This window comes from Artibeus jamaicensis, unplaced genomic scaffold, assembly GCF_021234435.1.
Source record: "Artibeus jamaicensis isolate MK-2021 breed Jamaican fruit bat unplaced genomic scaffold, CSHL_Jam_final contig_432, whole genome shotgun sequence".
Lineage (NCBI taxonomy): Eukaryota > Metazoa > Chordata > Mammalia > Chiroptera > Phyllostomidae > Artibeus > Artibeus jamaicensis.
In genome coordinates this window covers 12,085,849-12,099,180 of record NW_026521828.1, presented here as the reverse complement: position 1 = coordinate 12,099,180, position 13,332 = coordinate 12,085,849, and the positions used below count along the sequence as shown (strand labels likewise).

Genomic DNA, 13,332 nt, shown 5'->3' with positions numbered 1-13,332 from the left:
TGGGCACAGGGCACATCAATCCCAAATACACAGTCATAAGAAATGAGTTTGTGTACACTTTTAAAATGTGCTTAGGTGACTTTTTAAAACATGTATTATTAATTGATAATAAAAGCAATATATGCTCCTTGGAACGTATTAAAGAAAATACAGCAAGGATAAAAATGACCTTTCCCAAGCCCACACTCAAGGTACTGTACGCTTCAACTCGGCACCCACCGAGTTGAAGGTGGGTGCTCCGCGCATGCTCCGAGGCCAACACCCCTCCCAGTTCCCGTTTCCTGTCTCCGGTCCCTAAGGAACACGGTCCTTCCTGCAGTGGCAGCAAGGGGTCGCCAGGGGGCGCTGCGCAGCAGCGTTTCGGAGCACCGCGAGAGGGAAGCGCTGCGGCTCCGGAGAGCTTCCGACCCCCGCTTCTGGTTTGGGCGTCTGGGTCACGTGGCGAGGCCCGGAAGCGGCTGCGGGGCAGTTCGGGGAGATGGGGAGACCTCCGCGCTGAGACGGGGTGAGGTGCACTGCACTGAGGCGGGAGTCCCAGCCGGAGTCGAGCCGGAGCTGAGCCAAAGCGGAGCTGGAGCCGGAACCGGAACCCGGGCGGTGAGTCCGCCCGCGCTGACAGGCTGTGGCTGGGGAGGTCAGCCAGCGCCTTCCTCGGGGCGCCGCGGTTGCTCAGGGTCCGCCACCGGCCGCCTGGGATTCGGGTCCGAGTCTCCCGGGTTCCCCGGCCTCGGCGGCGGTACCCCGCGGCCACCCCTCCTGGGAGGAGGCGACCTGCAGACTCCCTTGTCCACCACGCTCTGTCCCTTGACCTACCCATCCTATTTGACAGGTGGGGGAACTCGGGTCCCGAAAGGGGAAACATCACCCAGACGACCAGCCCGGGCTGCGGACACGCCTCCGAAAGGAGTCGGGCCGTCGCAGGCAGGTCGCCTGCCAGTCACCGGCCCTGTGTGGGAGCTGCCCCGCGGGGACCTGCTAATTGTGGGTCTTCGGGTTACCAAATACCACCCAGACCTGCAGGGGCCTCGGAAATCATCTGCTGCACCGCCCCCCGCCCCCGCCCCAGCGCAGTCGGGGAAATCTTGGCCCGGGAAGGGGCAGGGTTTGCCCAAGGCCACCCAGGGAGCAGGTCGCAGCGCCGCTCCTGGAAGCCAGGTCTCCCTGAGCTCAGCAGCTGTTTCCTCTCTACCGCACCGCCTCGAGCGGAAAACTTGACACGTGGAAGGCACCCTCTCCCGGGCCCCTTCTCTCTTACTCCTCTCCCCGTTTCCCGCTCTCCTTTCTCCACCACCCCGTTGGGTTGGCTCTGGGTGTGGTTCCCTGCTGGGTGACGATTTTTTTTTCTGCGAACTCATCGTTCTGTAGGTTTTGTTTCCAGCTGCCCTGCGATCTTGTCGTAAATCCTACCAAAATAGGACCTGGAAGTCGGGGTGCGCTCCTGGAGGGCAGGTGACTCGCAGCTGAGGTGGTGGAGAGCCCTGGAGTTAACGCGGACCGCACACAGATCGTTGCTTTCTTTTTCCCGTGGCCGGTCCGATTCGGGAATAGTGATGATTTCAGTGGATATTTTGCAGTTGTTTGAGGCTTGCTGAAATGAGATAACGGCGCGGTGTAATGGAAAGAACCGAGATTGGGGGACGAGGAGCTCTTGTTCTCGCTCTGACACTGGGCGCTGCAACCTTGGGTGACCCCCGCCCTCGCTTGGATTTGGGTTTACAAGTGATGGGGTCGAGTTCCGCCTCTTCTGCCCTGACATACTCTGCGTGGAAGTCTGTTTTCTATTCAGAGAGTTGCCTCTCCCCGGTATACGTTAGTATCTGCCTTGCAAAAGCCTTGTCCAGCAAGCAGATTCCCTTGTTTCTTTCTAGGTTGCCATGAAATCCTCCTTTCTTCCTATCTCTGCATGGTGGCCAAGGGAAATGAAGACAGCAGAAAACGAGTTTGTCTCTTTTTTATTATTTAAATATGATCAAGGACCTCCTTGGCTCTTGTCAAGAGACTAGTGGACAGTAATCAGCTTGTACATGCAGAGCGCATGCTCTTTAAAGATGTTCTCAAAGTCAGGAAGTGAGGGGACTCAGAGGGCTTGGCTGTTTGCTGGGTGTCTGGGACCACCTGTCTGGGATGGAGGCTGTGTGCTGCAGGGGCTGCTCTGGCGGTGGCATCACGTCTCCCTCCCTTTGTTTTCTGATTGTGCCATTTGTAATGGCCTGCTCTGTGGGTTCTTGTTTTCCCTTGACTGGCCAGTGGGCCTCATCCTTGTGGCACTTCTTAAGTGCTCAGAGCTGCCTCTTCCATTTTCAAGGCAGTGTGAGGAGGTGGACTCATTTACTCTGCAATAGTCCAGAGATTACAACCAGGACCAGTTGATGGAAGTGCCGTATGGGAAGTGGCTTTTGCGTGATCCTAAGAACTTTCAAAGACTTAGGGCTTTCTCACGTTGCACCACAGTGCGTGGAGGTCCCTGTCACCAGCGCTAATTGTCACTGGTCGATTACTTTTGGGGGTGTTGTGGATGGTTGTGTTGGGTGTAGTGTTGGAGTCAAGTTTTAAGTTTTCTTCCAGTTCAGAGGTTCTGTGCAGTTTCAGGGCTGAACTGGTTAGCATGTGGGATATGCAGCTGAACAGAGAGATGCCCACTTTGGGGAATGCTCTGTTCTCCCCTTGCTTCAGATAGCTATTCTCATGTTAAGTACTCCTGCTTTTTCATTTTTCTTTTTAATCCCCCCTTTCCCTGCTAGTGAGTATCTCTTCTTTCAATTCTTATGTCTTCAGGGGTCAGAAGTTGAAGAGTCCTTGCTGTTAATACATTTCTTCTTCCCGCCTTGACTGAAATAAGATCCTGGAACTGGGTTGAGTCGATAGACTTTGGGGCTTACTTTTGGAATTTTTTTTAACCCTCACCCGAGGACATGCTCATTGATTTTAGAGAGAGGGGAAGAGAGGGAGAAAATTACAGAGGGAGGGAGGGAGAGAGACAGAGAAACATCGCTGTGAGAGAGAAACATTGATTGGTTGCCTTTCATACATACCCTGACCTGGGATTGAATTTGCAACCCAGGTTGCCCTGACCAGGAATTGCACCTCCAACCTTTCAGTGTATGGGATGATGCTTCAGCCAACTGAGCCACACCAGCTAGGGATTTGGGGTCTACTAACACCTTCCAGAAGTGGGTGACCGACTAACCACTAACACCTAACTTTTCTCTTTGTCAAATCGAAGAAACTCATACTGAGTCTGTTTCCCTCAGTCCAGGCCTGAGAGGAATCCTGCGCCTCCTTCCTTCCGCCAGGCCTCGCTGGCTGGGTCTGAGCACACAAATCCAGCCTGTGTTGGATGGGTGTGGGACCTGGTGGATGGGACATTGTGAGTATGCCAAAAGGGCAGCCACATGATGCTGCATTTGGTGTGGTCTCTTCTTTCATTTCCCAAACATTTCCCTTGGAAGCCTTGATATCCAGGGCTCATTTTCAATGACCCTCTCTAGTTGGAAAGAATTCTCTGTGTTTCCCTTTTCCATGAAATTCACAAATCTGTCTGCCTGGGTTTGTAGGATGCTGACGGCACATAAATCACCGTTCTCATGTTGGGGACCTGGCTCAGCACTCCAGAGCGATGGAATGGAGGAACTGTGGCAGTGCTTACTTTATAAAGTGAACTTTCTGACTTCCTGTCCTTGAACTTCTCTGCAGTAATAGTTACAATTGCTACCATTAATGAGGTCCATTAGGGACCAAGCAACAAATCATATCTTTTCTTTCTAGTTTTATAACATCATTGTTATGTAAGTATTATTAACAACATTTTTCAGATGAGGAAACTGAGGCGAAGGGAGATGAATTTGCTCAAGGTCACCAAACTAAGCTCTGAACTCGTGTACTTTTTATTATGCAGAATTCCCTCAGCAGATCTAATCATAGATCATTTATGGTGTGGTAGAAAAACACTGGACTGGGAATCTGGTGTGCTGGATTTTATCCCAAATCTTCATCCAGCTGGGGTTTTGGTTTTCTCACCTCTAAACAGGAAGCTGGAGCTCAGTCTTCTGTAAGTCACACCTGGCCCTAACCCTTAGTGATTTTTATGACCGTGGGTGAAAAACAAGTGTGTTTGCCTAGTCAGCTCCTTCTGCAGGGAGCCTGCTGAGCTCAGCAGCTGTCTGGTGGCCGCCCTGGCACCAGCCTCTTTCAGGCAGGAGTCTGTTTGTGGAATGCACTTCTGTCATAGGTTAGATGGAGTTGTATCTGATGCTCTTTAAAAATGAATCATGTGACAAAGAGGCCCACTCCAAGGCACATCAGAATTGCAATGCCAAAGGTTAAAGATAAAGAGAGGATCTTAAAAGCAGCAAGAGAAAGGAAGTTAGTTAGTTACAGGGGAGTTCCCATAAGACTATCAACTGATTTCTCAAAGTTTGCAGGCTGAAGGAATTGGCAAGAAATATTCAAAGTCATGAAGAGCAGGGACCTATAGCCATGATTGCTCTAATCAGCAAAGCTATCATTTAAAATTGAAGGGCAGAAAAAGATCTTCCCAGACAAGAAAAAACTAAAGGAATTCATCATCAGCAAACCATTATTATGTGAAATATTAAAGGGACTTACTTAAGAAAAAGAAGAAGATCAAAACTCTGAACAATAAAATGGCCAAAAAATACATATCTATCAACAATTGAATCTAAAAAAAATGAGCTAAGTAACCAAGAAGAACAGAAACAGAATCATGGGTATAGAGAGCGTTTTGATGGTTGCCAGATGGGAGAGGGGTATGGGGGAATGGGTGAAGAGGTGAGGGGGTTAAGAAGTACAGATAGTTACAGAATAGCCCTGGGGATGTCAAGTACAGTATAGGAAATGGAGCAGCCAAAGGATTTATAAGCATGACCCATGGACATGAACAATGGTGGGAGGATTGATTGCCTGGGAGTGGGAGGTGCTGGGCAGACCAGGGCAAGGGAGAAAAATCAGGACAACTTAATAGCATAGTCAGTAACATACAATTAAAAATAAATAAAATCTTTTAAAAAATAAAAATAAAGCATGTGGCAGTAGAAGTTTTTACTTTTCTCCCTGTAGATTACTGCACGTAGCAGCACAGTCTGTGTCCTTGGTCATGTCTTTGAATTCCAGGAAGAGAGAAGAGAAAATACTGCTTCTCTGGGTTCCAAAGACCAACCCAGAGTAATAGTTTCAGAGTAGGGGATGGCAGGCACCTTTAGTCGGCATATGACACCAACCCATGAACTCTGGTAGGAGGTGTGGTGTGGGGTGTATCCATCATGATGAGACATAGTTATTTTTAATGCTTTATATAAAACTACTTGTAACCAAGATGATCTGGTTCATGAAAAATAAAATGCTCAGGTTGAGTCAGATTGGGCCCAGAAATCTGTTTAAGATTTTTCCTAGCAGTTTTTTTGAGATATAATTCACATATCTCAATACAGTTCAGATATAATAGCATACGGTTCAAACATTTAAAGTGTGTAATTCAATGGCTTTTAGCATATTCACAGAGTTGTGTAACCAAAACCATACTCACTTTTAGAAATTGTCTCCTTAACCATCACCCCTCAGTCACTCCCCATTCCCTACCCCAGACTCTGGGCAACTACTAATCTACTTTCTGTCTGATTCCCTGCTCTGGACTCTCACATGAACAAAGTCGTACAACGTATGGTCCACTGTGGTTAACTTCGTTTGGTTAGAGTAAGCTCTTCAAGGTTCATCCATGTTGTAGCATGTGTATTTCATTTCTTTTTGTTGTTGAATAATATTTTATTGTATGGATATACAATATTTCCATTTATCGGGTTCTTTCCATTTTTTACTACTGGGACAATGCTGCTATGAACATTTGTGTACAGGTTTTTCTGTGGACATATATTTTCATTTTAATGTGTACTTAGGAATGGAATGGCTGGGTCGCGTGGTGAATGTGTGTAGCCTTTTGAGGAACTGCTGCATGTTTTCCGAACGACTTCACCGTTTTACATTCCCACCAACAGGATGAGAGGGTTCCAATTTCTCCACATCCTTGCCAGTGCTTGTAACCTGTCTTTATTTTAGCCATCCCGATGGGTGCGAAAGGGCATCTCATTGTGGCTTCTGATTTGCGTTTACCTGATGGCCAATGATGTTGAATATCTTTTCATGTGGTTATTATCTATTTTCACATCTTTGGTGAAATATCTATTCAGATCCTCTGTTCATTTTTATTGAGTTGTAATAGTTCTTTATATGTTCTGGATACAAGTCCCTTATTAAAAATATGACTTGCAGAATTTTTCTTGCATTCTGTGGCTTACCTTTCACTTTTTTGAAGGTGTCCTTTGAGACACAAACAATAAAGCATGCACTTGTATGCACTTTGCTGTTTAATTTTGGTGCCTAATTTACCTTTTTTTTTTTTTTTTTGCTTTTTCTGTCATATGTAAAAGGCCATTGGTTAATCCAGTGAAGATTTATGCCTATGTTTTCTTCTAAGAGTTTTATAGTTTTAGCTCCTACTCGTAGGTCTTTGGTCCATTCTGATTTAATTTTTGCATATGATGTGTGGTAGAGTTCCAGTTCACTCCTTCGCATGTCGTTATTCAGTTGTCCCAGGACCAGATATTGAAAAGGCGATTCTTTCCCCGTTGAACTGTCTTGGCACCCTTGCCAAAAGACTGTAGATGGCCCTGGCTGGTGTAGCTCAGTGGATTGAGTGAGGGCTGTGAATCAAACGGGCGCCGGTTCGATTCCCAGTCAGGGCACATGTCTGGGTTGCGGGCCACGTCCCCATTGGGGGCCACATGAGAGGCAACCACACATTGATGTTTCTCTTACACTCTTTCTCCTTCCCTTCCCCACTCTTTAAAAATAAATAAATAAAATGTTTAAAAAAATACTGTAGATGTAATGTCTGTCTTCATGCCAGGACTGTATTATCTTGGTTACTGTAGCTTTGTACTAAGTTTTGAAATTGGAAAGTCTTCCAACTTTGTATTTTTTTTTCTGAAATTGTTTTGGTTAATCTGGACTTCTTGAATTACTATGAATTTTAGAATCACTTTGTCAATTTCTGTAAAAAGGCAACTGGGATTTTGATAGGATTCCATTGAATCTGTAGATCAATTTAGGGAGTGTTACCATCTTAACAATATTAAATCTTCTGATCCATGAATACTGGGATTTTTTTTCATTTATTTAGGTCTTTAATTTTTTTGATAGTGTTTTATAGTTTTCATGTAAAAATCTTACACCTACTTGGCTCAGTTTCTTCCTAAGTATTTAATTCTCTTTGATGCTCTAGTAAATGGAACTTTTTTCAATTTAATTTTGATTGTTCATTGCAAATGAATAGACATACAACTTATTTTTTTGTATATTGACTTTGTGTCTGCAACTTTGCTGAACTTATTAATTCTGGTAATTTTTAGAGGATAATTTCCTATGTGTTTACAAGCCTTCCTTAAAAGTATTGTTTAGCTTTTGGCAGTGAAGCTAAGGAACACTTTGGTATTACCTGTTCCTCTCTCCTCTTCTTTCTCTTCCCTGACCCTCCCATGTGTCCTGAAAGAGACCTACTAACGGGTATAAATGGATTCTCTCTCCTTCTTGGAAGTGACCTTGTTTATTGTTCTGAATTGGGAGTAGAATCCAATAAAGTAAATTCTTAAGTGGCCATCTTGAGAACATTTTAGTATTTTCTAAAGTGCATTTAGGACTTTCAAAAGTATGAATCTGATAGGTGGGGGACTTTGAGTTCTTCTTGAGCCATGTTTTGGTCTGTTCAAACCTGTTACGTATGAGGAGAGGAGCCTTAGGTGTTCACCAGGGCGGGGCCACCCAGGTTGCTGGGTTGTGATGCTGTTTGTGGGGGCGGGGTCAGAGAGGGACAATGGCAGTCCCCTCTGCTGTTTCCTGCCGCTGGGGCCTGCAAGGTCTGTCTCACTTCTTGATCCTTCGCTGGTGTATCTGCACGCGAATGTGTGACCACGATCAGCCTGCTGCCTTGCGCCCTCAGTGGGTCCACTCATTGCTACTCCACACCTGGGATCCGCCCACAGCTGCCTGTGCGCCTGGGTCTCACATCTGGGTGGGCCCTGTGGCTCTTTCCTGCCCAACCCCATACCGCTGCTGGCTCCACCCCTCTTACCAGTCTGGCTCAAGGGTTCGTTGTTGTCAGACTTCAGTATAGTTCAATTTTCTGTGCTTTGGCTGCATTTTTGTTGCTAAAACTTTGTTGTTTTTAAACTTGGTTGTGCGAGAAGGTACAGTGTTTCCATCTATGCCTCCATCTTGGCGGAAGTCTTGATAGGTGGGGGAAAGAAAGTTTTTATTATCAGTGGTCTTCCCTGGAAATTAAGGAGATGTGAAAACAAACAAACAAGTATAAGGAGCCACCCCTCTATCTGAAAAAGCAAAAGTAAAAGTGATAAAATCCAACATGGGCAGGGTTATGCAGAGACAGTAATGTCCATACACTGCTAATGACAGTGTCATTTGTGTGGTAAGAACCATAAAATGAGCCTGTTCACTTAGTTCAACGCCCAAGGATATGATTCAGAAATTGAGACCTATTCATATGAAAGCATTTAAGCTGTGTTATAAGCCAGTTATTTAGAAAGAAAGAAGGAAGGAAAGCAAGCCCCATGTCTCACTAGTGAAGCAAAGGGACTTGACTTTGGGTGGTGAGCGCATGATGCAGTATGCAGATGATGTGGTATAGGGTTGTACACTTGGAACCGTATGGTTTTATAAACCAGTGTCCCCTCAATGCATTCAATAAAAAAGAAGTAAAATTAATAATATATATGGGAGAGTGCTTTGCAATTTGTAAAACACATTATAAAAATGTTTTTTAGCCTTGTCAGGGTAGCTCAGTTGGTTAGAAGATTGTCTTATATGCCAAGTTTGCAGATTTGATCCTTGGTCAGGGCACATACAAGAATCAACCAATGAATGTATAAATAAGTGGAACAATAAACCTTTCTCTTTTTATCTTGCTGTCTTGCTGTCCTTCCATTCTGTCTCTTTGAAATCAATAAAATTAAAACAAATTTACTATAATTATTTTTATTATCCTAAGGTATATTATCAATTTCCCCCAATATGCAAATCAAATATAATAATAATAAGAAGAAGAACAAGCACCTTGAAAGCACAAACAAAAAACCCCTTTCATATGGCAGGAATTGGCAATTGCAGCAGGAGACTTAGAAACCAGTTTTCATCAAAGGGAAGCCAGAGGCAGCATGGCCTTAAAGGCTAGCACTCAGTGGGGACAGCTGGAAAGCAAGAGGAGGAGGACTTAGTTGCCAGAAGGGTCTTTAGGGAGTGACTGTTCCCACCCTCTATCATACTTGAATCTCTACTTAACAGCTGTGAGAAGGGTTTCTGCTTAGCCTTTTTCAGGGATGGGGAACACACTATCTCCCAGAGCGAACCATTCCATCTGGACAACTCCTTTTGATAGAAGGTTCTTCCTTATGTCCTGCCTCCCTTTACATTCTACCAACTGATCCTATTTCTGACTGATCTTTGAAGCTCCACAGAAGAAGTCTTATCTCTAGGACAGTGTTTATAAAAGCAGTTGTTATACCTCCCAAGTTGCCAGGTCCCCAGGTTGAGCCTTCTCAGTGCTTCCAACCATTCCTTATTTAGTCGGCGCCCATCCCTTTCCTGATCTTGGTGCTGACCTCTAGCTGTACCATAGTTTGCCATCATTGCCTTTATAGTGTGCTACCTGGAACAGAACACCACACGTCGCAAAACTGCCCAGTGATATGTGCCGTCCACCTGGGGTCTCTCGTCCTAGTGCAGTCTAGGATTGCATTGGCCTTTTTGGCATCTATTATTATATCATTGACTTCTGTTACACTTATCAACTGAAGCCCATACGTGGCTTTTTTTTTTCCTTTTCAACATTCACAGAGTTGCCAAGCCACATCTCCCACATCCTGCCATTGGTTCTTGGACTTTAGATCTATAGATGTCAGCTTCTTTTTGAGCAGTTTTTGTTTTTAGCAGTAATCTGCCGTGGGTAACTTCAGCTTTTATACATGACATAAGCAGGCACCTTTACAGTGTTTGGAATGAATTGAGCATCTATACCAAGTAAGCAACAGAGTGCTTTCTTAGTTAATGGGGGGTGGGGGGGGAGCTTATCAGTCCCTGTATGCTGTCCCTTCTTCCTCAGTAACGTGTAGGATTCACTTGGAAGGCTCTGTCCCTCAGACACTTCAGTATGTTGGAAGAGGCTAGAAATTAGCTGTTGTTTGCATAAGTAATTACATTGGTTGATTCCTGGAATATTAGAGCTAGAGAGTTGCTGAGAGAGATTTTAGCTCACCCCCTTCTTCTTTTGCATGTTTGGAACAAAGGCCCTAGACATATAAAGAGAATTGTTCGAGTTACTAGCAAACTGGTGGTAGAGGCAGCTATAGAACCCAGGTCTTGTAAGTTACATATAAACTAGCTTATTAACTTTTGTCTGAATGATAGGTTTCAACTACTTCATAATTTTTTTCCTTGGCCCCTTCATGAGTTTAACTGCCCCAGAGCTAGCTGACTTTCTTGAATTCCTCCAGCATGCGAGTGATTGACATCACCTTAGATACTTAGCAGAGAAGCCGGGCAGGATCCTCTCTGGGACTTCCAAGCCCTTTGCTGACTTTCTACCAGGTACTTTCCTTGTGAGATGACATGGGGACCCACCTCCATTATAGCTGGTGGGAGAAGATGAGGTAACCCTGGATCACTCAGATGCCAGGGTGGGAGCAGTTTCTGAAAAGTGCCCCAGGACCCAACCTGCGGGAGCACTCAGCACAGAGCTACCCTCTGACAGCTAGTGACGGCATGTCCAGATGGTCTCTGCGATAGCACGTCCAACGCAGGGCGGGCAGCTTCATGCTTCAGGAGAGCCCCTTAGAAGCAGGCAGTTGTGCTAGTCTGGCACGTGTCAGAGAGATTTTTATTTGTGATTTTGAATGTTGATGTACATTTTTCCTCATGATTGCAGATTCTTGGAGGACAGAAAGTTGAGTCTCTTTTCATTACATTGTTCCCTTGCTGCTGCTGCTGGCATGGTATTCAGTGTATGTTTCCAGACCCAGGCAGTGTCAGGAGGTCTGTTTACTGCTTTGCTGCTACCTGGATGGAGCAGAGCGGGCCCCTTCATCTTTTGTGGCGTTGATTCTTCCCCTATAAAATGAGCAGTTGGAGTGATTTCTGAAGGCTCTTTTTAGCACCAGTCTCTAGGATTCGGAGGGCCCATACAGATCTCCAAATGGATCTTTATTGTGTATCTTAAAGAAGTCACTCTCCCTTCTGTAGTACTGTTTCTAGGAAGTCTGCCCAAAGGATACCACCCTCACCACCCTTCCCCAGCACACAACAGGAAGGGCTGCTTCTTTCACCATCTTTTAAAAATTGGCAAATCTGTGAAAATAAAAAGGAAGAGAGGTTGTGGAGGGGAGCTGTTGAGACAAGAGCCAGTGGTGAATACCTCACACGCTCCTGGTCTTCCTCTGTTCTTTCAGCTGCCATTTCTCAACAGTCAGGCCTGGTTGCAAGAAAAGAGTCCCAGGGTCTGGGGATGAGAGTCATTGTTGAGCTCTTAAGAGTACAGGAGAGGCCAGAGGTCATGACAGAGATAAAGAGAGAGTCATTTGTGGCTCTGGGATCTGCTGGGGAATTTGAGCAGAACTGGATGATCTGGAAGGCGTTTCTTGAATGCAGCAAGGTTATTTCCCTAACTAATACAGAGGAAAAATAGGATATGGTTAACAAGATTCAACTACCTGTCTTCTGAGAGTTTGCTCTTGGGAGAGATAGAAGTAGATACAATTTAGCTGTTCAAGGTCCAAGAAGTTAACTCAAAGGTAGGGATTGTTAGTCCCAACCCAAGGAACAGGGAGGTCTTCCTGCAGGTTTTATATGCTCCTCCACCCCTCCCAAGACGGCATCACCTCTGCTGTGTCCAGGAGATCGAGAAATGGATGAGCGTGGCACCAACGGGGAAGGCTGGGAGGTGGGAGCTGAGTCAGCGCAGCCTGGCCAAGTGAACTTTGCCCCTTTTCCATTTTCATAAATACAGACTCTCACATTGTATTTAATCCTTAGTACAGTCACCCTTGAGCTACTGAAGCAATGGCTGCCTCTGCCCCAGAGCCCACCGCAGGCTTAGAGCTAAAGACCCTAGCCGCTGGAGGTCTTAGCACTGACCCTGTCCCCACAGCTACCATGTCCACACAGAGGCTCCGGAACGAGGACTACGCTGACTACAGCTCCACCGATGTGAGCCCGGAGGAGAGCCCGTCCGAGGGCCTGAACAACTTCTCTCCCCCGAGCTCCTACCAGCGATTTGGGGAAAGCAGCAGCACAACGTGAGTAGCTGTGTCTTCCACCCTCCTTCAAGCCCCTAAGTTCTGCATCAGTAACATAGTCTCCCTTGGAGTTATTTTTTTAGAAGATTTTATTGATTTATTTTTAGAAAGAGGGAGGGAGTTTGGAGAAAGAGAGGGAGAGAAACACAGATGTGAGGGAGAAACATCTATTGGCTGCCCCTACCAGGGACTGAACTCGCCACGCAGGCACATGATTTGACTGGGAATCAAACAGGTGACCTTTTCACTTTCCTGGACAACGAACGCCCAACCAACTGAGCCACACCAGTCAGGACCCTCGAAGTTATTTTTGCTCTCCGTTTGACTAATTCCCGCACTTTACAGATTAAAATAAGATCTAAAGAGGCTGGGTGATTAACAGTGCAGAGATTTGAGCTCCTTGCCTGCCGCTGTATAGTCTGTTATTCTTTATTCATTTAAGCTGTGTTGGTCCTAGAAGTCTGGACCAAGTCGTGCCGATTAAGAGCATGAACATGAGAAAAGCTTACAGGGAGAATATTCTCTTAGTTTAGAACCACAGGCCATCCGTGCTAGAACCTCAGATACCCTGACCCCACTGGCGGCTCCTTTGCAAAGGCTCTCCCAGACTCTGTTCCTGTCACCAAATAGCCAGTTCATTTGGCGGGAGAAGTGGGAACAGGGAGGAATAACTTTTCCTGTGCTTAAAAAAATCAAGGGGTTGATAGAGGAGATCTGCTGTGTATTCCCTGAGAAGGTGTTATGTTTCATCCCTGGAAACTTGAATCCCAAGGCTCATCTGTACTGAGTTTGGGCCTCAATTTCCCCAAAAGTAAGATAACATTGAGGACCTCGCTGTGAGGCTATGCTCACTCTCTGGTGCTCTCCACTCAAATCAGAAGATTCAGAGGAGTGTTTTCTATTCCACTTAGTTATCAGATTAGATCCCCAATCTCAGCAGACCCTTGACCTTTCCTTGGGA

At 45.7% G+C, this 13,332-nt stretch overlaps 1 protein-coding gene across 1 annotated transcript in view; it reads left to right on the top strand.

Moving 5' to 3' along the window:
* The first annotated feature begins 356 nt into the window (after positions 1 to 356).
* SLC36A1 (solute carrier family 36 member 1) overlaps positions 357 to 13,332 on the top strand; it is a 48,801-nt gene continuing 35,825 nt past the window's right edge. The window contains exons 1-2 of the mRNA XM_053665900.1: positions 357 to 597; positions 12,224 to 12,371. Coding sequence (XP_053521875.1) covers positions 12,229 to 12,371 — 143 coding nt within the window. The 5' untranslated portion in view covers positions 357 to 597; positions 12,224 to 12,228. The remainder of the gene's footprint in view (positions 598 to 12,223; positions 12,372 to 13,332) is intronic.